At 46.4% G+C, this 26,290-nt stretch overlaps 2 protein-coding genes across 2 annotated transcripts; one reads left to right on the forward strand and one right to left on the reverse strand.

Moving 5' to 3' along the window:
* Positions 1-751: 751 nt before the first annotated feature.
* On the reverse strand, positions 752-10,418 carry NOL12 (nucleolar protein 12). The gene is made up of 6 exons (XM_083400855.1): positions 10,261-10,418; positions 7,948-8,053; positions 6,163-6,211; positions 5,510-5,652; positions 3,883-3,980; positions 752-1,391 (listed from the first exon to the last, which is right to left on the reverse strand). Exons 1-6 carry the CDS (start codon positions 10,341-10,343, stop codon positions 1,220-1,222), a joined length of 651 nt encoding a protein of 216 aa, XP_083256981.1. The 5' UTR covers positions 10,344-10,418; the 3' UTR covers positions 752-1,219.
* A 196-nt stretch (positions 10,419-10,614) lies between these two features.
* Positions 10,615-26,277, forward strand: LOC310658608 (arf-GAP with dual PH domain-containing protein 1-like). The gene is made up of 13 exons (XM_083400826.1): positions 10,615-10,834; positions 11,322-11,423; positions 12,361-12,527; positions 13,503-13,633; positions 15,660-15,751; positions 15,848-15,930; positions 17,939-18,051; positions 18,314-18,460; positions 19,900-19,983; positions 20,651-20,713; positions 21,532-21,603; positions 23,610-23,841; positions 25,119-26,277. The coding sequence occupies exons 2-13, from the start codon at positions 11,416-11,418 to the stop codon at positions 25,145-25,147; spliced, it is 1,221 nt and encodes a 406-aa protein (XP_083256952.1). The 5' UTR covers positions 10,615-10,834; positions 11,322-11,415; the 3' UTR covers positions 25,148-26,277.
* Positions 26,278-26,290: the final 13 nt, after the last annotated feature.

A 26,290-nucleotide genomic window follows, 5' to 3' on the forward strand; every position in this document is an offset into this window, starting at 1 on the left:
GTACCTTCACCCCGCTGTCCTGCAGAAGCTAGCAAGGCTGTTCCCAGGCCAGAACAGCGAGACGGAGGGCTCCGTCTCACTGTTCTACCTTGGGGATGGCTGCACGCACAGCCTCTCCAGGGCAGCGGGTGCTGCGCTCCAAAGGCTTCAGGGATCTTTGAGGCTGGCGGTGGGGGAAAGCAGCGCTACCCCCCACCACCAGCCCCACAAGCCTGGGTGAATGTACCTTGAACGCACCTTGTTTTAGAGGGGGAGAACAAGAATCCCCCCCCCCGTTCTCCCCCTCCTATGGTCCGGTGCGTCCTATGGAGCGAAAAATACGGTAATCAAAAATATCTATCTCAGTGGTTTGCATGATGCTAACGCTGTGAGTGGCTTTGGGCACTGTGGGAAATGACACCAAAAATATCTTTGAAAAATCCCATCAGGTAAATGCAAACCCAGGGACGCAACTAAGCTAAAGCAGCTCTTGGATCCTAGCCATGCTATTTGTTTGGATGGAGCAACAGCCTTTGATCTGGGAGACCTGCCTTCCATCCCCTTCTCTGCTGTAGACTCACTGTCTGTGACCACAAGGAAGTAACTGTGTGTGTTTTCACATCTAAAATGAGAATAGCACAAATCTTTTATGAGGGTAAAGCAGAGAGTTACAAAGCCCTTTGTCGCAGATGCTCTATAAATAAGAGTAGCCAGCAGATTCTCCTACAATCCAAGTGTCAGAAGAGTTCGTGAGAAATAAAGGCATACAAAGTTTCCTCCCAACAGACATTTATATAACAAAATAAAAAAAATGATGCAGGCAGAAGAAAGAAGTTTGCCTGGGGCCTATGTGGTCACTCACTAAGCATTCATAGCACCAGATCTCCCAGTGAGGAAGGACACAGACCCTGGACTTCTATGCAGACGTAACCATTTAACAGTTTAGCTGTTATCAATACTTGGGAAAAGTGCATCTGCTCTTTCTTTCTTTTGTGCAGGGAGTTACAGAGCAAGGGGCCTACACACAACAATCACACTTGCTTAGTCAACGTAGGCTGTTGTGCACAAAAATAATTTTACTTTTCCAAGCAACAGGCCCAGCACTCCTCGGCTCACGAACTAGGTTCAAGAAAGTTTTGCACTTCCACTGGAGCTCTGAACGAAAGAGACATCGCTGACACAAAGTGAGCTTTCCAAGTAACCCAGAGCTCTCAAAACTTAGCAGGCTACTGTCTTCACTTCAGTCTTGGAAATGCCTCCCTTTGCCCGTCATTCTTCGGCGCAGGGTCTTGCTCGTCCGCCCTGTACTTGGCTTCTGGGCTTTCTTCCTCGATCCTTGGCTGTGTCTGGCCTGCCTTCCTTTGGTCTTTTTCTGGCTACGGGAATGCAGTGTGGCCGTGAGCGAAGAAATCCTGTAACGGGGAGGAGAACAAATAAATGAATTCCAGAGGCAAACCAGTTCCCAGTCTTCATTTATAAAACGCTTCAGCCCCAGCTACGTTTCCCACGCCCATTTCTTGCTTCTCCTGTGTCAGGGCACAGCTGCATGTTCTGTTTGGAAGGCATGTGGTGCGTAACTATTGCTGAAGTTAGGCAGATCTGGCCCTGTATGCTACCTAGATGGGAAATCACCTGGGAGAAGGCATAGCTCAGCGGTATGAGCATACAGCTGGCATGTGGAGGGCCGTGGGTTCAATTCCTGGCATCTCCAGGGATCTCATATAGCAGGTAAGACCCACGCTCGAGACATGCTGCCAGCGTAGACTGTACAAGGACCAATTGGCCTCACTTGATACATGGGGAGCGTCATATGATCTGAATGCCATATTCTAGCCACTCCTTCTTGTTGAAAGAAAAGGGATAGCCAACGTGGTGCTCTCCAGTTGTTGTTGGAGCCCCAACCAATATAACCAATAGTCAAAGGTGACAGGAATAGGCAGTCCAACAACCTCATTGGATGTCTCCTTTCTATCTGCAACCTGCCAGAGTCTCCCCCTGTACCAGGAATATTAATCAGTCCTATTTTCTCTCCTTAAGACCCCCCTTTCCCCCAACCTCAGTCTAGGCAACTCTGACCTGCATAACCAGAGCCCTGTTGCACCAGGCCAACCAGATGCCCCTGGAAGACCGCAAGCAGGGCATGAGGGCAACAATCTTCTCTTGCTATTGCTTCCTGCTAACTGGTATCCAGACACATGCTGTGTCTGGTTCTGGAGGTGGTATAGAGGCACAACTAACAGCCACTGATAGCCTTGTTCTCTGTGAATTGCTCTTATTGCATTTGAAAGCCATCTAAGTTGGTGGCCATCGCCACGTCTCGTGCAAGCCATTTCTGCAGGCTAACCCAAATTTTGCCAACCTGGTCCTCTCAATATGCTTTGGACTGCAACTCCCATCAGCCCCAGCAGCATCTGATGTCACAGGACAGCGGCCCAGTCAACAGCCTGGGTCAAGAGGCTTGGCTAGATCCAGCCCCCCACCTTGACAACCTCTTTCGTCGAGTGCTAATCCTAAGGAAGCCCATTGCAATGTGACAGCAAATTGATGCAGGAATGGAAAAGGTCTTCAGAGGCACCAAAACCTAACCAAACAAACAAACATACACACACGTTCGGGATAAAGGCAAAACTCCAAAACAACAACAACAACAACACCCAGCCCCAATGAAGATTGAGCATGTTCAGTGGGCACAGAACGTTGGCTGACTATTTTGGACAGGGTGTGGGAGAGGGAGGAATGTGAACCAGGCTTCCTGGAACCCTGAACTGGAGCACTGCACACAGCAACACTTTTTAAAAATGCACTTGCTAACATACAGTATTTTAAAAGGAGAGATTACAACACAAACAATGTCATTAATGGTGGAATAAAAACATTCATCTATGAACACGTGGGACGCAGAAACCTGCTTGGACAACAATGGTTTTTCCTTGCCTCCTAAAAAATTAGAAAGTGAGTGAATGGCGCTGAGACAAGGCAGAGAATGCCCTCTTGTGGTGCAGCATGGTTATCAACCCTTTTTGCTACATAATGGTATTTCAGCATTGAACCCTTGTTGCATTTAACAACACAGTAGCCACTGGTGACCAGGAATTCCATGCGGGTGAGTGAGTGGGATGGTTGAGGAGAGGCAAATCTCTCCCTTCCTCCTCCAGCACTCTGCTTGCTTTCTGGGCTGGCTGCAGAGGAAGGCAAGACAGTACATTTGCATTGTCCTCTCTGCACCACTGTTTGCTAGAAGGCTTTACTTTCCGTTTTTCTTAACCAGGCTGTGAAAAGTTACAACCTTGTTACAACCCACAGCGGCCCCAGAAGAAGGCATTTCTCCTCTGTGCCCACCAGCACGGAGGCAGTTTTGGGTAACTAACAGTGCAAACCTAACTATTTCTACCCAGGAGTAAGTCGTATGTAGCTCAATGGGGCGCAAATCCAAAGTAAGTAGGATTGCAACGTAACTTATTTACAAGGCTGTCCTTAAGACTCAAGGTCCTTGGCACACTGCTGACATTCAAGACAGTTTGTTCACAGACTGGCTTATGAGTGGGTGAAAAAGAGCAAGGGGGAGGGTCTCTTCCAACCCCAGAATTATCTCTCTGAGGGAGAGCAAACCCCTGTGGCTCTCCTGTGTCCTGGTGGATGAGAATTAAAGCCCATATAGTCCAGCATCTGGTTCTCACAGAAGCAAACCAGATCCCTATGGGAAACCCATCAGCAAGGCATGAGTGCAATTAACTAGAATACAGAGGCATGGGGCCTCTGATACTGAGCTCACATCAGCCCCAACCAGCATAGCTAATGGTCAGGGATGAAATGAGTTGCATTCCAGCAGCACTTGGGAGAGCCACAGATGTTCTGAACTTGGTTTTGAAGGTTAAAAGGTGATGGTTAACCAATCATAACTACCTCTGCGACAGGAAAGGATCTCTAGATTTCTTAGGAAAGATGCATGTAGGTTTGCTTGAAGCATCTTCATCTTTTTTTTCAATTCCAGCATCCTCTCCCTAAAAAAAATAAAAAAGAGGCATATGAGCCACACAGAAATCTAGGCACTGCTAGTGTAAACATATATGAACCTGGGTCAATTTTACAAGTAACTTACTTACTAAGCTAGTTTCAAAATCAGCTACTGCATCAGACTTGTCTTCTTTTGTAGGGTAAATCAGAACTTGCAGCACATATTCATTAAGTGTGGTGGCTATCAGTGTGACCTTGGAGCCAGGAAACCTCAGTTTAAATCAAGGATACCATGTGCTGTTATGCAAGCTCTCATCACCATCTCTAATACTGGCCTATCATACAGTGCTATTGTGGGTATTAATGAGATCTAGGATGTTAAATCCTTCAAATACACAGAGCACCGTATGTGAGTCAGCATGGTGCAGGACCAGGGAGATCCAGGAACAGATCCTCACTCCATCATTTTATTCTAGCCTACATTAGAGAATGTGAAGCCATGTGTTTATATAAAGATCTATTTTTTTTATTTTGAAGAAACAATTCTGATCAAAAGCAGATTTGACTGAACAGCACAGAGCTTATGCTGGGCTCTGAAAAAGCAGCTTGTGGGAATCTGGCAGATACCAAAAGAGGCAAGGACTCAGCACAGAAAATGCTCCTCCCTCCAGCTGTTCACGTTTATCCCAAGTGACTAATGTTGAGGATTTCCCTTGTCAAGCACTGCAGGAGTTGCAAAGCATATGGCAAGAGACGCTTATATTGAACTTCTCCAAGTACCACTTTGGACAGAGACACGGTTCCTACTTAGCAATAGCATATTCTCTTGAGAAATGGTCGGCCCTGAAAAATGCTTAGATGGCTTTTCTATCTTACAAGACGTCTCATGAAATGAAACATTTTCAAAATTGGCTGGTTCAGAGATTGACTCTTCAAAAACGCAAATGTGAAGCTCCATGGAAATTAAGTCCAACTACAAGGTCGCGGGTGGCGCTGTGGGTAAAAGCCTCAGCGCCTAGGGCTTGCCGATCGAAAGGTCGGCGGTTCGAATCCCCGCGGCGGGGTGCGCTCCCGCTGTTCGGTCCCAGCGCCTGCCAACCTAGCAGTTCGAAAGCACCCCCAGATGCAAGTAGATAAATAGGGACCGCTTACTAGCGGGAAGGTAAACGGCGTTTCCGTGTGCGGCTCTGGCTCGCCAGCGCAGCGATGTCACGCTGGCCACGTGACCCGGAAGTGTCTCCGGACAGCGCTGGCCCCTGGCCTCTTGAGTGAGATGGGCACACAACCCTAGAGTCTGTCAAGACTGGCCCGTACGGGCAGGGGTACCTTTACGTTTACCTTTTACAAGGTCCAAACTGAATGCATATTCTTCCACCCCCAATGCCTTCTCTATGCTGAATGTTAGGCTGCAGGCTCCTTGGGGCAGCAACCTTTTTTTGTGGCACACACATGGGATTGTTAAATAATTTAAGAGAGATGCCAGTCCTAAGCTCCAGTAGTTAGTTAATCAACAAACATACACCTCTAGAAAAAAATAGAATTGGGCTGGACATACAAGCTTGCAGAGAGGAATTACCTCGTTGGTGCTTAGTCCCACCAGACGTGCTCCTGAGAGGTCCAAGTCACTGATTGTAGTAACAGTGACTGTGTGGTTTGGGTGGTCATAGCTCACAGACTCCGTTTGGGATGTTACCAGTTGCTCCAGTTCATCAGCTTCCTCTGGGAAGATTAAATAAGGAACCCAAAGAAATCACAAGTGTCAAAACAGTTTCTTCAACGTAAAGGATGGAGAATTTAGGGCAGAAACTCTTCTGAGTTTGAACTTCTCAGACAAACTGCTACATATTCTATTTCTTCATGCACACAGGTGCTTGAGACTCCCAACTACTACTTTTTGTTGTAACTAGATGATTTCTGCCATGGTTTTTAGAATTCTAATGAACTATACCAATACGCTCCAGGTGATTTGAACTACAAATCCCATCAGCCATTCAACAGGGCTGATCTTTGCTAGGATTCCTGCAACGTCATACAATAACTATCCTTCTGAAGGTGGAGGAGAGGGAAAGTCCATCAGTAACACATAACCAAAAAGATGCACAATATGAGCCGCTATCTCCACAGTCTTGACATTTGTAAATTCCCTTGCGACACATGTAAAAGGGGATTAATACATTAAATAACAACACAGACCACTTTAACGGTTACACCTTCAGAAAGGACACGTACCCAAGGCTTCTTCTCTCTCTTTCAACATCTTCATGTACTCTTTGTGCCTCTAAAAACAAAGAAATGCCCCAAATAATTAGAACGCTTTCAGATAAACAGTTGCTTGGTCTCATCCAAGACATCAGCCAAAATCACAGAAACCAGAACTTCCACGCCTTCTCCTCTGGAGCCGAGTAGTAAGTCAGCAGCTACCTGGGGAAATTCCAGCATTTAGTTTCTCAGATAACAATACTGTGTCCATCATGCCTGCAATCCCAGGGTTGTTGCTTTTTTTACTATGGAGTAAACAAACACCCGCGTAGGGACGCGGGTGGCGCTGTGGGTTAAAGCCTCAGCGCCTAGGGCTTGCTGATCGAAAGGTCGGCGGTTCGAATCCCCGCGGCGGGGTGCGCTCCCGTCGTTCGGTCCCAGCGCCTGCCAACCTAGCAGTTCAAAAGCACTCCTGGGTGCAAGTAGATAAATAGGGACCGCTTACTAGCGGGAAGGTAAACGGCGTTTCCGTGTGCGGCTCTGGCTCGCCAGAGCAGCGATGTCACGCTGGCCATGTGACCCGGAAGTGTCTCCGGACAGCGCTGGCCCCCGGCCTCTTGAGTGAGATGGGCGCACAACCCTAGAGTCTGTCAAGACTGGCCCGTACGGGCAGGGGTACCTTTACTTTTACCTTTAAACAAACACAACCTAGCAGTTCGAAAGCACATCAAAATGCAAGTAGATAAATAGGTACCGCTCCGAAGGGAGAATGTAAATGGCGTTTCCGTGCGCTGCTCTGGTTCGCCAGAAGCGGCTTAGTCCTGCTGGCCACATGACCTGGAAGCTGTACACCGGCTCCCTTGGCCAATAAAGTGAGATGAGCGCCACAACCCCAGAGTCGGTCACGACTGGACCTAATGGTCAGGGGTCCCTTTACCTTTAAACAAACACAGGTCTGGTCTGCATGTCTAGAATGAGATGATGAGTAGAAAAGACAGGGAGGAATAGGTTGTCAGGATAGTGAACAAGTGCAATTTTGCATACTCTTGTGTGGTGTTAAAGGGCACAAAGGGAAAATGGAAGGCAGGCTTCTGAGAAGTAGGACTGAAAGGAGACTCGAGGTTACGACCAAGTCAAAATAAAAGGAGAGCAAGCCTATAAACAGACCTTTGGAAGAGGCATAAGGATCAGGGTGTGATAAACAAGGGATGTAGCCCAGTTGCAGAGTATCTGCTTTACATACTGACATTCCCATGTTGAATCCTGGGCATCTTCAGATAAGGATGGGACAGAACCCTATTCTGAAACCCTCAAGAGCTGCTACCAGTCCATGTAGACAATACTGACCTAACCGGACCAATAGTCTGGCTCAGTATAATGCAGCTCCCTAAATGATCTTTTGGAGGCCAAACCAGTCATTGTAGGAATCTCATGTTCCTTGAGAAATCCTGTCTGTCAGGCTATTCTGTTGGTCATAGGTTCCCAGCAGGGATAGGAAACCTGGGGCCCCAAAAACAATGCTGGACTCCAACTCCCATCAGGTCTGGCCATCAGTCAGGGATGATGGGAGTTGTAGCCTGGCAACATCTAGAGGGCCACAGATTTCCTGGCAAAAACCGTTTCTGACCAGGAGGAAACTCTAAGGAAACTCATTCAATAGTTCCTAGGCAACCATTGCTTCACTATAGCTTCACGAACCATGCAGTATTACTTAATATAGTGACACTTCATCAGAGAATTGGAAAAGCTGACCAAGGTCTGATACTTTATTGTGTTTGCTTTGACAATACATCCCTCCCCACCCAGAATATATACCTCTTCCTTCATCTTCTTTTGCTCATCTTTCAGTTTGCGTTTTATCTCCTCCACAGCCGCTTTCCTCCTCTCAACCTTACGCTTGTGGAACCCTGTCAAGTAATCCCTGGGAAGAGTAAATATACCAAAGAGCAAGTCAGAGACACTGGAAGAACAGCTATCCCCTAGCAGCTCAAAAGCCATCTTTCTCAATCACAATCACCTCATAAAGCCACAAACAGCACAAAACCATCAGCATCATGGGCTAAGCTCCCTTTATAGGGTCTGGCGCACACATGCAACAGAATACAGTGGTACCTCGGGTTACATACACTTCAGGTTACATACGCTTCAGGTTACAGACTCCGCTAACCCAGACATAGTACCTCGGGTTAAGAACTTTGCTTCAGGATGAGAACAGAAATCGTGCTCCGGCGGCGCGGTGGCAGCGGGAGGCCCCATTAGCTAAAGCAGTGCTTCAGGTTAAGAACAGTTTCAGGTTAAGAAGAGACCTCCGGAACGAATTAAGTACTTAACCTGAGATACCACTGTAAGGAGTTAGAATCTGGGCAGGGATAGCCTAACTTCTGTTATCTATGCTCCAGTAACCTCTAGGTTAGATTACTGCAACACGTTATACGCAGGGCTGCCCCTGAAGGCAGGTGGTTATTCACAGGGAGAAGACGGTTTGAGCATATTACACCGCTCCTGAGTCGACAGCACTGGCTGCCGATTAGTTTCCGGGCCCAATTCAAAGGGCTGGTTTTGACCTATACAGCCTTGGAACGACTCAGGACCACCTCTCCCCATATGGACTGACCTGGACCCTGCATTCTTCGTATGCTTCTTCTCCAAGAGGTCTGGAGGGTGGCAACACAGGAGGGGGCCTTTTCTGCCGTGGCTCCCCATTTGGGGAACGCTCTTTCCAGGGAGGCTTGCCTGGCACATTCATTAAAAAACATTTAGGCTCCAGGCAAAAACATTCCTCTTCTCCCAGGCCTTTGGCTAATTACACAACCTATGGCCTTTTAAACTGTATGAGAGGATTAGTGTTTTGTTTATTACTCTGGTATGCTTATGGTTTTATATTGTCCACTTTTATATTTATATTGTATACCTGAGCAGTATTGAAATTCAGTAAAAACATAAAATAGGCAGAATGGACTTTATTATAAAACTCAGTCCAGCTATTTGCCGGTTATACACCTTTAGGCACCAGGCAAACACGTTGCTTTTTAACCAGGCCTTTGGTTGATCTTATTGACATCCAACACCCTTTTAGAACGTGGCTTGGGGGGGGGGAGGTTTTGGGTTACTGATTTTGGTTTGATTTTTATATGTTATGGTCTTGTTGTGAACTGCCCTGAGACCTCTGGGTATAGGACGGTATATAAGTTGAATAAATAAATAATAATTATACTTGTTTGCTTTGTGGGAATGCTGTGTGTGTGTGTGTGTGTGTGTACAGGGGTACCTTGGTTCTCAAACGCTTTGGTAGTCAAACAACTTGGAACCCAAACACGGCAAACCTGGAAATAAGTGTTCCAAATTGCGAACATTTTTCGGAAGCCGAGTGTGCTCCATTTTGAGGGCCACACTTCCGATTTGAGTGCTACGCTGAGGTCTGTTTTTGCTATTTGTTTTTGCAGCTTTTTTGTTTTGTTTTTGTGACTGTGTGGAACCCAGATTGATTAATTGTGTAACTGCAGTGCATTGTTTATTGCTTTCATTTTATGGATCAATGGTCTCGTTAGTTAGTAAAATTCATGTTAAATTACTGCTTTAGGTTCAGGTAGGTAGCCGTGTTGGTATGACACAGTCGAAATATATATAAAAATTAAAAAAATTATTCAGTAGCACCTTAGAGACCAACTAAGTTTGCTCTTGGTATAAGCTTTCGTGTGCATGCACGAAAGTTGGTCTCTAAGGTGCTACTGGATAGTTCTGCTGCTTTCGGGTTTGTTTTTAAAAGTCTGGAATGGATTAATCCATTTTGCATTACTTTTTATGGGAAAGCGCACCTTAGTTTTGGAACGCTTTGGTTTTGGAATGGATTTCTGGAATGTATTAAGTTTGAGAACCAAGGTACCACTGTCTATGTATGCGTTTCCCTCGCCCCGTCGAAGCACACTCCACTCCATCCCCGTGCCGCTGCACGTGTGAACTAGACCCTCGGATCGCGGTGCTCGCGCGGTATGCTTCCGAGGGTTTCGCAGCTGCCCTTCGGGCGCGAAACCCCGCTGCCTGGGTGGGAGACCTCGTGCAGGGAAGCCGCGCCCGTCGCCTCGCGCGGGGAGGGAGAAGCAACCGGCCGCCCGCTTCCCCTGCACTCACCGCCGGTTCTCCTCGTCGAAAGTCACGACCCTGCGAAGCGCCGCCGCGCGAGACTCCTGCCTCTGCTTCTTCTTGCGGCCCATGCTGGGCTCCGGCGACCAAGGCGCGCTTCTTCCGGGGCCGGGGCCTTGACGCCGCCTCTTCCGCCTGTGGGTCTTGCTGCTGGGCCCTCCCTCCACCGAGCACAACCGACTGGCGGCGCCCGGCTGCCTCTTCAGGAGGAGTTTTTTAATGCAAGCCTTGCATTAAAAAAAAAAAAAAAAAGCAATGCAGACTGTGTGCGCGCGACAGATTCGAATTACGTCCCCCTCTCCACCGCTTCAAAGAATTCTGGACGCTGTAGTTTGACAGGACTCGATCGGTAGAGCAGCTTGAGACTCTTCATTTCAGGGTTATGGGTTTGAGCCTCATAGGTTGACTAAAAGATTCCTGCACAGCTGGGGGTTGGACTAGATGACCCCCGGGGGTCCCTTGCAACTCTACCATTCTAGGATTCTAAGGGGCAAACTATACAGTGTCCAGAATTGTCTTGAAGGGGGAAATGCACAGATAATCTGCTCAGTGCAGCTTAAAGGTAAAGGTAAAGGGACCCCTGACCATTAGGTCCAGTTGTGGCCGACTCTGGAGTTGCGGCGCTCATCTTGCTATATTGGCCGAGGGAGCTGGCATACAGCTTCCAGGTCATGTGGCCAGCATGGCGAACAAGAGCAGCACACGGAAACGCCGTTTACCTTCCCGCTGGAGCAGTACCTATTTATCTACTTGCACTTTGACGTGCTTTCTAACTGCTAGGTTGGCAGGAGCAGGGACCAAGCAACGGGAGCTCACCTCGTCATGGGGATTTGAACTGCTAACCTTCTGATCGGCAAGTCCTAGGCTCTGTGGTTTAACCCACAGCGCCACCTGCTTCCCACCAGTGGCGCCTTAAAAGACTAGCCTGGTTTATTGTTGCAAGAGGCAAGCCCTTCCCTCTGGAAATTGCTTCATGCATCTAACAGAGTGGCTCTGTACGCCCTAACAAATTGGTTAGTTGAAGGTGCCCCCTTTCTTGTTTTTTTAAGACATGGCCGCTGACCTGGGAAAGGTTTTGGTTCTGTGGTTAACTGCAGTCCTGTGCATGTCTACTCAGAAGAAAGACCCATTGAGTTCAACAGGATGTACTTGTACGTAACTGTGTATTGGACTGCAGCCTAAAAGGAATCATCAGCTACAATTGCTGATGCATCTCCTCTCATTCAGTAAGCTGATGTTTTCAGTTTCTATTATTATTATTATTATTATTATTATTATTATTATTATTATTATTATTATTTGCATACCACCTTATACAAATCTCAGAGCAGTTTGCAACACAAAATTACAATACAAAAGGCACAAAATACATAATGAAAATAAGAACAAAAACCAATAATCCCCACTTTCACAACACATTTAAGTGGGCGTCCAATCCCAAGTAAGGGTGCATAGGATTGCAGCCTAAGCTTTAAAAGGGGTTTGTATGTGTGCAATACTGTCAACTTAACATTTTTAGATTATAGTATTGCTGGTGGGAGATGAGAGTCCCCAAAACATCTCGGGGGCACCAGGTTGGCAAAGATTGCTGCAGGAAGACTTCTAGCTTTTGCCACTGCTTTGTTGTGTGGGCTTGGTCAAACTACAATCTCTTGTCTCTTAGATAAGACCAGTACCAGCTGCAAAGGGAGTGTTAGTGTAAGCTTAGGAGTGCTCTTAAGAATCTTTTTAACAAACAAGGGCATAGTAACGAATGTGGGTTGTGCTGCATTTTATCACTTTGCGTGCTGCTTGAGTTCCTTTTTCTCAGGCTTGGCCTCTAGCCCTGTGAGATGTGGAAAAACCGGTTTTTATGTTTAATAGCTGCACTTCCCTTAATACCCACAGGCACAGCCTCCTTTGCCGCTGCTGCCGCTGCTGCTGCCTCGCCTGCAGCTAACACCTCTGCCTGTGCTGCTTTCCCTTGCAAGCATTTTCTTACCACTCCAGCTGCCTCACACAGAGGCAGCTGTGTCTCTGCCTCTCCCTCCTTTAAAAGAAAGGGGGGGAACCCTCAAAAAAGTTCTCTAAATCTACCTCTTGTGCAAGGTGGACGTGTGATCACAGGTACCAAGGAAGCAGATTTCCGCTCTGCCCCAGAGGGCTCCAAGACATTCCAGAGATGATGGCTACAGAAGATGGCAGGAATGTGAACAGCCTCAAGGAAGTGTGGAGCAAAGAAGAGAATGCCTTGTGTGCAGATTGCGGGGAACCTGGTAAATCAATTTTGGAGGCTTCAGGGCAGAAGTGGAGGGCAGCTAGCAAATGTGATGGACGTCTGAAGCAGTCAAAGAAATGACCATTCCTTGGAAGGAGTGGCGGGTTGTGGGGAATTAATGAAGGAGAAGCAGCGCTGGCACGTTTGGGCATTGTGTTTTTATCTAGCCTGGAGCTCCTCCAGATAACTTATGCCTTGCGCAAAGCTTCCATGGAGATTAGGTATTTGGTGAGTGTTTGTTCTGATTTGTTTGCGGGTATGTTATGTGACAAGGAGCATTCATCCTAAAGTGTGCGCAGGGCATTCATATATATTTCCATTAATCATTCGTTCATTCCTTGCTGTTTTAAAAGTGAATTTGTTGTGCTAGGGCAGAGGTTGGGGACCTCAAGCCTGGGAGGCCGAATGTGGCCCTCTGTACCTCTCTGTTTAGCCCTTGCACCTTTCTCAGGCCACACCCATGGCTTCACCCCCTCAAGTGTTTCTGGCTGATTGGAAAGTGTTCTTGGATTCCAATAATGGTCCTTGGGTTGTTATTTTTACGAACCGCCATGTGACATGAAATCCCAGGGTGGGCCAAAACGAAGTGAAATATGGCATTTCGAAACAGTTTTGAACAATTTTCAGTCAGTGGGGCCTAAAATGTATGCCTCTCAAGGGTCAATGGGCTTGGTGAAGGGCTGCATCTTCAAAACCCTTGAAGAAAGCTTGACAATGAAGGTGGCAGAAACATCTTTGTGGTGAGGGAATTCCACCACTTGGGGGCTGCTGCTAGCCTTGAGTTTGGGGCTGTCAAGATGGCGGATAGAGAGTGGACCTGATGAAGGGCCTTTGTCCTCATCCAGCAGGACTCCTCTTATATATTAGTCAAACAAGGCCTCTCAAGAAATTTGGGGTGGGTGGGTTTGAACCTGTTTAGTAAATAAATATAATACCCAGTCTCCAACCACTGATACACTTTTATTCCCCTTAGACCCTGACTGGGCCTCCTATACTTTGGGCGTCTTCCTCTGCTTAAACTGCTCAGGGATTCATCGCAACATCTCTGACATCAGCAAAGTCAAGTCACTAAGGATGGACCACTGGGATGAAGGTCAGGTGCAGGTGAGTCTTGTGTCCCCAAGAAGCTACTCACTCAATAATATATTTGTATAGGAGATGCAAAGAATTCGCCCCTCTTTTCTCTCAAGAATGCTGGGAGTAAAGAGGGAAGGGAAGAAAAGAAAAGAAAAGAAAAGAGAGCACCAAGCTTCAGAAATGTAAGACTGGGAATCATGGAGGATGAGAAAAGGTTGAGTTCTCCTGAGGCTGCTGTGTCAGGGAAGGAGGGGACCCCGGGGCCTTGTAGAGGTCAAATGTCATGGTGATGTGGCTGGTGCATAAGCGTGGAATAGGGAAGATAGGGATTTGTGTTAGATGAGGAGTCACTCAGGTGGCTTCTTCCTCTCCTCCCACCCAAGCCTGGATTGCTTTGTGAGTGTAGCAAAAGGGTTTGAATTGTTTGTCACAGATCTGAAACACTGAGCTGGGGCATAGCCACAGATCTCATTAGCAGGGAGTTCAATAGTGGCAGGATTTTGTGATCAAGAACAAAGCTTGCCAACTGCCTGAAAGTGACTGGTCCATGCTCAAGAATGAAAACATTTGGGTACCAGTCTAATAGACATGCAATTCTATTATGTGTACTTGTTTTTAATTTTTGTTGATTTCATCTGTATTTTTGGATGAGCATTTTATATTGGGGTGCACATAAATCATATATTTTAAACATCCCCCAAATAATCATGCAAACTGCAGTTTTTTCAGGGTGCTGAGACTTGTAGCTTTGTGATGGGGTAAACTACAGTTCCCATGATTATTTTGGAGGGGGGTGTATGCTTTAAATGTGCTTTAAATCAGTGGTTCCCAAACTATTTCAGGCCACTGCCCTCTTGGTTCCATAAACTCATCCCCAGTGCCCCCTACCCTACAAAAAGCATCATTCAGAATAATGGTTTGCATGACCCACTAAGGACGATAATAGAACAATAAAATTCAAAACAGTAACAGTTAATTCAAAATCCAATTAAACAATTTAGTTTAACTAATTCAACAAAATTGATGAACTGGATCGAGTGATACCAGCTTTTGAAAGTCATTTAACAAGAGTCTTAGATACATTTAGTAACTATTTCACTGTTCAGCAAATTCTAAATGTGCTTGATGAAGTGATACCAGTGTCCCGGTGTCTGGTTTAAAGTCACGTAGCAAGAGTCTTAAGTCACCACCTTTAGTAATCTGGAGTCTGTTTCATTGCTTGGAGAGAAGTTGGATGACCACACTAAAACCATGTTCCACCAAATATGTTGTTGAAAATGCAACACGGAGCTTTTTGACCACTGTGCTTAGAAATTTCCTTCTGTAACCAAACCTCTTGGTACGATTTCTTAAGCTTTGGCTTCAGCTCAGTGCCATTTTGTAGCTCAGGGCTTGTCCACCTGTTAGATGACTGCTGTCCAAGTTGACCTGTGTGGGGTACAGGCTGGAGGGGTCAGTGGAGAATTCAGTCCTGCTGGCTGCAGGGGTCTCCTTTGTCAGTATGTTTCCTGCTTGGAATACACTGGAAAAACTGCACCCAGCAGGAATGAACCCTGCCTATCCACGGATATCACCCAGTAACATCAGATGATTGACAGGTGGATGTGGTTTGGAGAAATTGCCTTGCAGGCCAACTTGGACCCTTCGGCAGCCCAAGACTGGCATTCAGCCTGGGGGTTTTCTCTTCCCCACCAACCCACTCTAGCGTCTAGTTGGAGGACAGCTTTGCAGTGTGTAAAATGGCCCTGATTCCATTGATAACAGAATCCCAGAATGTGATTTCAGCCTAAGCTCCCCATTTCATCGTGTTCTGATTTTGGGAGACAATTAGCTGTACAGAGAATGGACATTGCGCAGAGTTGTAGGTGACAAGGCTTTTGAAAATTTATGGGGTGGTACGTAAAAGTAGGGCTACCCAGGAGAGCATCTCTGTCAGCTTATCATGGCTAGCTGGGGCTGATGGGAGTTGGAGTGCAAAACATGTGGAGGGCACCAGGTTGAGGCTTACATGAAAAGGGTATGAGCATTAACTTGTGCATCTCCCCCTTTTTAGTTTTTGATGCAGCATGGGAATGCAGTGGCCAAGGCAACGTATGAGGCCCATGTTCCTATGTACTATTACCGCCCAGTCCACACTGATTGCCAGTAAGTGCCGAATCTCCATCTGGGAAGGGAGAAAGGGTTGTGCGTTGTGAGATTTCTCTTACCTGTCACCATATCATCTCTCTCGACTTCCCACAGAGTTCTGAGAGAGCAGTGGGTACGAGCCAAATACGAACGGAAAGAATTCACGGAGCCAGGAAAACATCCGCCATATTCCAATGGTAATCCTTCTACAGTGGAATCAATCCCTCTGGAAAGCTAGCAGCCTTGTGACCAGTGCAAGATTTACATATAAGCTAAACAAGCTATAGCTTAGGGCCCCACTCTCTTGGGGGCCCCCAAAAAAATTAAAGGGGAAAAAACCTGTATGTACATTTTCAAAATATAAGATAAAAAACAAATAAAATAAAACACAATGTTTTGTGTTGTGTAGGCTCCTATGATGTACTGTAAATAACGGGCCCCACCTGCTAGCCTGCTCCCTAAAATATCACTGGTTTGCTCATTTCTATATACTGGGTGCCTACATTCTGCATGGACTGGTTGCATGGCAATATGTGCAAATGGCTTTAGATACCTATTTGGTCCATAAATTATCATATAGCATACATTCAACACATAAAAAGTGACAATTTGTTGTTGACAAAGGACAGCTGGACATATAAAGGGCCCCATTACCTCCAGTAGCTTAGGGCCTCATCAAACCTAAATCCGGCCCTGCTTGTGACAGAAGAAGACAATTTGGCACATTGTTTTCCCTCCTTCAAACTCCCGGAGTGGGTCATGAAATGACATAATCAGGGCTGCTCACCAGAGGAAATGGTTTACCTGTGAAACAGGAAGAATTATAATTCAGTGCTTGTGGCCTGTATGTAGCAAAGGGTGTGAAAACAGAGTGGAAGACCATCTCTATGTGTGAATGCTTCCTCAGTGGGGGCAGGCAGAGCAGTTTTCACGTCCACCTTCCACCCTTTTAGAACTGAAGTACTTACAGCATGGCTGCTACTTTTTCTTATTGCAAAGCCTCCCCCCCCCCCAAAAGACTTCAGAAATTCAACTATGCTTTTTCCAGCAGCGTTGGAGGAAAGTGCTACCTGCTGAATTGTTGCTGTCACACAGCTGTAAAAAGACACAAGAAATGGTCAGAGGAAAAGTGGAAGCTAGAACTTAAGTAGCTAGTCCTTAATAACGGCAGATCAAATAATTCCTCGGTCATCTCTCATCTAGGATGTCTCTCACCCTGACAGCATGGAGGAGAATGCACTGTGCTAAAATATGTAGACTTTTGGAGTAGAATGATGGAGGGGTTTGGTCTCTGTAGGTCAGTATGTATCTGCTGTACAGAAACCCCAGTGGTCAGTGCACAGGGGCCATAGCTCAGTGGCAGAGCCCCCCCCCCCCTGCATGCAGAAGGCCCCAGGTTCAGTCCTCTTGAGATCTCCAATTAAAAGATGAGGGAGAAGGTGATAGGAAATACCTTTCTCTGACTGAGACCCTGAAGGACTATTGCCAGCCAAAACAGAGAATATTGGGCTAGATCAGGCTTCCTCAACCTTGGCCCTCCAGATGTTTTTGGCCTACAACTCCCATGATCCCTAGCTAGCAGGACCAGTGGTCAGGGATGATGGGAACTGTAGTCTCAAAACATCTGGAGGGCCGAGGTTGAGGAAGCCTGGGCTGGATGGACAACTAGCCTGGTATAATCTGTTTACAAATGCACTAGGTAATTGAGGTGCAGGAGCAACTACACAGACCTCTTCCAGACGGCCTTTTCATTGAGCATTAATTCTGATTTGCTTGCATAAAGCCTATGCAGAGGTTAGGGAGTGTCTGGTCTTTATTGAGTATTTGTTGTGATTTGCTTGCAAGGAGGTTATGCGGCTGAGCATTCATCCTCCCGTGCTTGCGTGGTGTTTTCGCTTTCCCCCCTTAATCATTTGTTCATTCCACACTTTTCAGTGCATTCCCCCATTGCTTTCCTAGCTGCAAAAAGTCTCAGTGTGTGTGTGTGTGTGTTTAAGTGGATTTTTTTGCACCAGGATGACAGGGCACTTTAATCCACTTCAGTTGCATGAACCTAAATTCCCAGTATATGCTGGAATTTCTCCCACAACATACTGGCAGTTTGTAGGCAACCCTGATACATGGCAGCTTCCTGTGTGTCTTGGGCTGCCTGATGTTTCCGTTCTGGCCAGTGCATGTAATCTCCAGCTTGCATTTTCCTCCTAGGATTGAAGGAAGGGATTCTGTGGAAGCGAGGCAGAGACAACGGGCAGTATCTTCCTCGCAGGTTTCTGCTGTCCGAGAGAGAGGGCTGTCTCAAGTATTTTGTCAAACAGGATGTGAGTAGCAGTCTACTTGTGTAAGTGCATCCCAACCCGGAATGGGCAACCTTTCCTACAGTCTTCAGAAGGATGCTTCAGAATTTCCTTTGCAGTACCGTAAGGAAATCTGAGTTGCCCTTGCATTGCTCCTGTCATCTCCCATCTCTTCACACTTTAAACTGTTAAGGGCCTGCCTGTTTTTATTTTTGCTTATGAAGCTCTGAAAGATCCCTTGTGCACCAGTGGTGTTGTATAAATACCAACATTCTTTTCTTTTCAGGCCAAAGAACCAAAAGTAGTTGTTAAAATTGACACTATCAATGCCACGTTCCAGCCAGAGAAGACAGGGAACCCAAATGGCCTGCAGATCACCTACCTGAAAGAGAACAAGACTCGCAACATCTTCCTTTATCATGAGGATGGGAAGGTACAGGGGCCGTGGCTAGCAGTATGGTGTGGCACTCTGTAGGAAATGGTGGAGAAAGCCTGGATTTGACAGAGTCAGAGTCTTCTATCAGAAGAAGGTCTAGATAAGGAGTGACACAGGTAGATCTCGGGGTGTTTCTGACTCAATAGCTTGACAACAGCAACAGCCAAATGACTTTATCCATCTAACTGGGCTGCTGAAATGAAGAAAGCTAAACAGGAGTCGTCTTCTGTGCGAAAGGCCTGTGAGAGCCTAGTTTCTGTTCTGGTGCCAAAAACATTCCTAGGCTCAGAAACGTGCTCAGAAGCAGCCTTTCTTCAATATCGGCTGCATGTGTTTTGCACCTGGCTCTGGCTGGTGGGTCTTAGGGGTTCTAGTAAAAAAACCAAGTAGACCCAGGAAGCCTGGGACTGCTCACACCTGGCATAAATGGTACTAGAGGTCAAAGTCCACCACTGGAGACAACCCAGATCCTTCTTGCTTCATGTCTGGGAATCTTTGGGTCCAAGGCAGACTCCCTTTCCTCATCTCTCACACTGTCAGAACAAGCATTGCCTGCAACAGCTGCAAATTAAATACAAGTCCTTAGCACTGCCAGTCAATATGGCCCTGGTAGGAAACCGTCGTGGGGCAGGATGTTGTTTGGATTATTATGAATTCTAGCTGTGGGAGATGTTCACTGATGCTGCCCAGGAACTTTCTTCAATTGGACTTTGGGTTCCTCAGACACATGCTGCAAACTTACCAGGAAGAAAGTCCCATAGGCATAGGGGATTAGACAAATTCATGGAGGATAGGGCTATCAGTGTTTCCTTGTCACAATGGCTAAGTTCTGCCTATACTGTCGGAGACAGTGTGCCTCTAAATACCAGCTGCTGGGGATCACAAGTGGAGAGAGTGCTGTTGCATTTACATTCTGCAGGTGGGCTTCCCATGGGTTGGCCGCTATAAGAGCAGGATGCTGGTCTACATTGGCTTTTAGCCTTGTCCAACAGGTTTCTTAGAAACCAACAAGATTTGCTTCTGAGTAGACCTGAGGGATGCAGGTGGTGCTGTGGGTTAAACCACAGAGCCTAGGGCTTGCTGATCAGAAGGTTGGTGGTTTGAATCCCCGCGATGGGGTGAGCTCCCGTTGCCCGGTCCCTGCTCTTGCCAACCTAGCAGTTCGAAAGCACATCAAAGTGCAAGTAGATAAATAGGTACCATTCCGACGGGAAGGTAAACGGCGTTTCTGTGCGCTGCTCTGGTTTGCCAGAAGCGGCTTAGTCATGCTCACCGCATGGCCCGGAAGCTGTACGCCGGCTCCCTCGACCAATAAAGCAACCCCAGAGTCTGTCACGACTGGACCTAATGGTCAGGGGTCCCTTTACCTTTACCTAGACATACTTAGGGTCAAGCTTCCGGTTCATTGTTCTTTTGTGTGCCCTTCCTCTATCTAGGAAATTGTGGACTGGTTCAATGCGATCCGCGCAGTACAATTCCACTATTTGAAGGTGGCCTTTCCTGTTGCCAGTGATCAAGAGGTAAGGAAGTTATGGAACAAGATTGGGCTCCTTCAGGCAACCTGTTTATCCAACATTCATCCTGATTTTTCTTGCACAACGTTTGTGCAGAGAATGGCTGGTCTTTTATTCATTTTGATTTCTTTGCAGTTATGTGACAGCAGCATTCATCCTGATTGTCATGTCAGGTGATTGTTTGGTGTTTACACATTGCCTTGTCAACCACTTGTTTATCCCACACTTTTCAGTGCATTCAATTTATTAGCTGCATTATCTTTTTAAAGTTGGCTTGATTTCTTTAAAAGTGGATGTCTTGTGCTGGGGCAACAGAGCACTTGAATCCACAAAACAAAATTTCTGGCATGTGTTTTCATTCCTTCTGCATAGCTTGCTTGCAAGGCTGCACTACAGACTAACTGGCTTCCTAGTGTCATTGCAAATCTAATTACGTTCAGCTCTTTGGCCATCTTTGACTCAAAGTGAAATTGGGTAGAGTGTGTGTGTTTGGTTGGGTTTGGCTGGACAGAACTAGTTGTTTTGATACCTTGGGTAAAAAGACGTTTCCCCGCTACCCTACCCTACCCCACCCCATTTCCAGTCTCAGTCTATCCAAACCTCTGATTATGCATAGTGTTTGAGTGTCTTCCCAGCCATTTCTGATAAGTCAAAAGCTGTCCTTCTGTTGCAGCTCAAAAGCCGTCTGACTCGGAATTTCCTGAAAGAAGGCTACATGGAGAAGACTGGGCCCAGGGTATATCAATTTATTTATTTAGGTTTCTATATTTATTTTAAATCTCTGTTCATCTCAGAAGCTATTGCGAGGTGCCAATGTGTTTTGTTGTTGTGTTTTTTTAAAAAAATCCCCTGCCCAAGGTTTAGCCAAGAGTAAACTATCAGCAAAATGAAAACAGCAAGAATGAATCTTGCGAGATTAAGGCTGAGGCAGTCACACTGCTCCACTTCCAGTCAGTACATATCCCATAATGTTTTATACCACAAGCGTTCTGGTATATTTTTGTCCTGCTTTGGTATCCTCTAACACCCTCTCCCCCCCCCCCCCCACTCCCCAGACAGCTTTAATGTGGTAGCACTGGGGAAGCACTGTAGAACAAATTAAAGTAGGGGGGAAAATCCACTACAGTGGTACCTCGGGTTACATACGCTTCAGGTTATATATGCTTCAGGTTACAGACGCTTCAGGTTACAGACTCTGCTAACCCAGAAATAGTACCTTGGGTTAAGAACTTTGCTTCAGCATGAGAACAGAAATCATGCTCCGGCGGCAGCAGGAGGCCCCATTAGCTAAAATGGTACCTCAGGTTAAGAACAGTTTCAGGTTAAGAACGGACCTCTGGAATGAATTAAGTACTTAACCCGAGGTACCACTGTACTAATGCATTATTATTGTGTTAAGAACGTGTTGTAGAATACCTGCAACAAACAACAGTCTGGGTGGGCCCTCTTAACTCTGTGCTACTAGGACAGATGTGATATAAGAATTGAATGCACTTCTAAAGCCACTATCGAAGATTGACCAGGAGAGGGCTCCCTCCTCTTGTTCTTCTGCAGCAAAAGGAGTCTTTCAAGAAGCGCTGGTTCACTCTGGACCACCGAAGGCTGATGTACTTCAAGGATCCTATGGTAAGCCAGCAATTGGATTGCCCCTTATCCCCTCCCACCTCGCTCTGCTCTCAGTTCTTTATTATCCTACACTGTCTTCCAGCAGATGAATAGCCATCTTGTGTTGCTTGAAACAGGAGCAGGGTTGCTGCCTATCAAACCGGCTCCTGTTGCCATGCTGATTTAGGAAGCTAAAGTTTTAGTGCTTGCTTTCTGCCTGTCAGACTTTCGTTAAAGCTGGGTTTCCCCCCTCTCTGATGAGTGGCAAGCTCAAAACAGGTGCAAAGAGACAGCTCCTGAAACCTTGAACCGTGGGACTTGTTCCCCACAGGATGGCCCCCAACTTGAGAGGGTGGGAGAAATTCATGGAGCAGACGGCGATCGGTGGCTACTAGCCATGATGGCTGTCCTCTGCATCCATGGTTGGAGGCAGTAATGCCTCTGAATATCAGCTGCTGGAAACCACAGGGCATGAGGGAGTGGTCTTGTGTTCAAGTCCTGTTTGCAGGCTTGGCACTTGGCTGGCCGTTGTGAAAACAAGACACTGGAATAGATGAGCCATTGGCAGGAACAGGGAACCACGTTTCCTTGGACCGTAGCCCCCATCACTCCTGACCGCTTGCCATGCTGGCTGGGGCTGATGGGACGTGGAGCCCAACAGCATGTCAGGCCATCTGTCAGATATGCTTTATTTGAGATCCCTGCATCGCAGGGACTTGGACGAGATGATCCTTGCGGTCCCTTCCAACTTCATAATTCTGCGATTCTATGATTACGCGGGTGGCGTAATCATACATGGGACGCGGGTGGCGCTGTGGGTTAAAGCCTCAGTGCCTAGGGCTTGCCGATCGAAAGGTCGGCGGTTCGAATCCCCGCGGCGGGGTGAGCTCCCGCTGCTCGGTCCCAGCGCCTGCCAACCTAGCAGTTCGAAAGCACCCCTGGGTGCAAGTAGATAAATAGGGACCGCTTACTAGTGGGAAGGTAAACGGCGTTTCTGTGTGCGGCTCTGGCTCGCCAGAGCAGCGATGTCACGCTGGCCACGTGACCCGGAAGTGTCTTCGGACAGCGCTGGCCCTTGGCCTCTTTGAGTGAGATGGGCGCACAACCCTAGAGTCTGTCAAGACTGGCCCGTACGGGCAGGGGTACCTTTACCTTTACCTTAAGATTACCTTCTAGAGGCCTATAGGTTTCTTATTCCTGTTATGGAGGGAACAGTGATGGGAAATGTCCACTCCCCCAGGCTGCTGCTTCAACTGTCTGAGCTGCTTCTGCTCCTTCTAACATTAAAGGGTGGGGTTTAAGATTCTGGCACATCATCAAGCTTTACTCCTTCCCCATTGTGCCGCTACACACCCTGGGAAACTGTTTCGACGACCCCTTCAGAGTTTTCTTTTTCCCCCCAAATCTTTTTTTTTAAAGTTTTACATTGCTAATTTAAATTCAAACATTAAACACCAACACCATCATTTAGGATTCCCTGCATTCTTTGACTCCTCTCCATCCTTCCATGGTTACCACTATTAATCTTTTTTCAACTGCTTCTCTTATTTTTTCTATTTTTCTTAAATAACCCATTTTTACCATAATTTTTAGTACATTACAAGAATCCCTCAAATCCTGCCAAAGTTTTTAGTTGCTTACAGTGTTCTCTTACATACATTGTAAATTTTTCCCATTCCTTCTTAAAGTTCTTCTCTTCCTTCCCATTCCTTCTTAAAGTTCTTCCTTCCTGGTTTCTGATTTTCCCAGTCAGTTTCGCCATTTCAGCATAGTCCATCATCTTCATCAACCATTCGTCTCTGGTCAGGACTTTGTCTTCTTTTCATCTCTGGGCCAGTAGTATCCACACTGCTGTCATTGCATACATAAATAATCGTTTCTGCTCCTTTGGTATATCTGCACCCAAAATTCCTAATAAAAAGGCCTCTGGTTGACGACCCCATCAGAGTTTTCATTCTGGTCCAGTGTGGGCTCTAACATGGACCGGAATCCCAAGGCACACCTCCCATTTCTCTCCTACCTTGCAGGATGCTTTTGCGAAAGGTGAAGTGTTCATAGGAAGTGATGGGCATGGATATGGTGTCCGGCAAGGGCTGCCAACTGGCACGCAGGGCACCTTCACGTGGCCGTATGGCATCACCATTATCACACCTGACCGGGAATACCTCTTCACCTGTGAGACTGAGAGGGAGCAGCAAGAGTGGATTGCAGCCTTCAGGCACGTTATAGAGCGGCCCATGACACCCCAGGAATATGCAAGTAAGTGTCAGAAAGACTTTCTTCTTGGGCACTTGGGTCTTATATATAATTTTTCTAATTTACATTTCAAAATATTCATTTAAACAACCTTAAACCAATGACTTCCCTTCTTCACTTTCCGTGGTCCATTTTGCATACCATACATCCCTGCATGTTTTACATGAACTAAACCATTCTGTAATCCGTTGTTACATCCATCAAAACTTATTTACACTGTTGAATTTATCTTAATGCTACCAGGGTTTTTAAATGAACACAATTTTCATCCATATATTCAGTAAACATTTTCCAGTACATTTAAATGTACATTCTTCTTGTTCTCCTATTCTATATGTTAAATCTGCAAGCTGCGCTTATACCATCAGTTTAAGTTGCCATTCTTCTTTAGTTGGGACTTTGCTCATTTTCCATTTCTGGGCTAACAAAACATGGGCCGCAGTAGTAGCATACATACATAGTCTTTTTTGACACCTGGGAATTTCCCTCTGAATTATCCCCAACAGAAAGGACTCTGGGTTTTTTTCTGGAAAGGTACTTTTAAACAATTTTTTCAATTCATTATATATCATTTCCCAATACCCTTTTACAAGTCCACTACATATCACACCACAACACTTTCTCCTTCCCACCTCCAGAAAACACATGTACATGTTCAGGAGGCTCAGATGAACAGCTTTCATACATGCTCACATACATTGCAGCATTTTTGCTCTTAAAGCAGCACAGGGGAGCGGGGGTTTCCTACACCAGCACTGGCCTGGAGAAGCAAAACTTCATCTTCCCTGCCTCTCTGTCGTCTTCTTTTCTTTACCTGTTGCAGCTAACTCTTCTTTTTACAGTGAGTGTGCTGCTGCATTCAGAGCAAACAGTTGTTCCCATTCTCTCCAGTGCTCAAACTGCCCCACACCTGTTTGCTTTGCTTGCAGCAGTGCCTCGACTGTAAAAAGTTTTTTTAAAAAAGACACTAGAGACTGCCAACTATTGTGGGGACATTGTTTTAGGAAACCCAGAGGCTGCAGGGCCTCTGACCTGTGCCCCAAAATCTGGTCTTCTTGGTGCTTCTGTGGCTGACCTCTGAAAACCCCACCCTGTGATTTTACCAGGCACCGTCCACATCCTTGAAAGCTTGTCTCTGCATCCTTGAGAACTAGAAACTTAAATTATGAGATAAAACAAAAGCTGCATTCCGTGTGCCCAACACTAAATACTGTTTGAGAATATATGTAATTGCAGAACTCGTCCATCCCTGCTCTGATGTCTGCTCTGTTTTCCTACAGTTGAAGCTTATTTCAAGCTGAAGCCCTAACATCTTTGAAGGAGAGAGACTTGCTGCTGTTCTACTTGTTGGTCTGCCCTCTTGGGAAACACAGGGTTAAAGAAGGCACCCTTTCTCAAAGAAGCTGCTATGCTATATTCCAGTGCCTCGTGGTTGGGATCCAATTGGACAGCAGAGCTTTGATCAGCGACGGATCCAGACGGAAAGCGCAGGAGCTGATCAACCGAGGCATTATTTGTCCTGTCCCACCATAGGCCTGGCAGACTTGCTTTCTGTTGGTCACACTATATGCGGGGGCCCTCCTCCATGGCTTACTACTGCTTGCTGCTGATTGGCTGCTGTCTATTCAAGGTTTCAACAGGAAGATAGAAAAAAACCACTCATCAAAACAGCTGTGTATATACGTACCAAACTGATGAGTATTTTATTTTGCTCCTGTTTTTGCTGCTGCCCCATGTCTCTCACTCTCTGATTATTCTGATGTCCTAGCTGCCAGGTTTCCCCACTTTGCTGTCTATTCAGAACCACGATAAACCTGCTATCTTTCGCTTGACTTCAAGTTCCGGCAGCCTGCAGCAGTGCTTGTCTTTTGAGTTCATATTGTTGCCTCCAGTAGAAAAATGAGGACTGCCCTGAGTGCCAAGACTGCTCTGGGTGGTCCAGTCATGCAAGCCTCCCTATCAAAACTGATCAAGAAAACACACACACACACACAGTTGCATTCATGTTCATTGATGTCAATGGGCACCCCAGCCACTCCACAACCTGTAACCTCTGTACTTTCTATTCAAATGTAATGAAATTTCAAGGCCTTCTACTTATCTCCCCAAAGCATTGGACCAGCCAAATAATTTCAGGCAGATTGGTCAAAGGGTATCAGTTCTATAAGGCATTGAAAATATCATTGCATATCCTCCAAGGTATTCCTAGTTTTCAATGGAGAACCAACCGCCTATTCCTCTGCTTGTAACTTGGCATGATAATTTTGGTGTGCCTTTTTAATAGACCCCATTTTATACCTGACTGATGCATTGATCTCTCTGGCTCTTGTCCTCTCCACATCAACTTTCTGTGACCTGTATAGGCTGCTCCAGACTGTTTCTGTTTCTTCATCCCAGCGGAAATGAGTGAAAAATAATCAAATGAAAGATGTTTTTGTTGTTGTTCAGAACT

The sequence above is a fragment of the Podarcis tiliguerta genome, assembly GCF_965153285.1.
Source record: "Podarcis tiliguerta genome assembly, chromosome: 10".
NCBI lineage: Eukaryota > Metazoa > Chordata > Lepidosauria > Squamata > Lacertidae > Podarcis > Podarcis tiliguerta.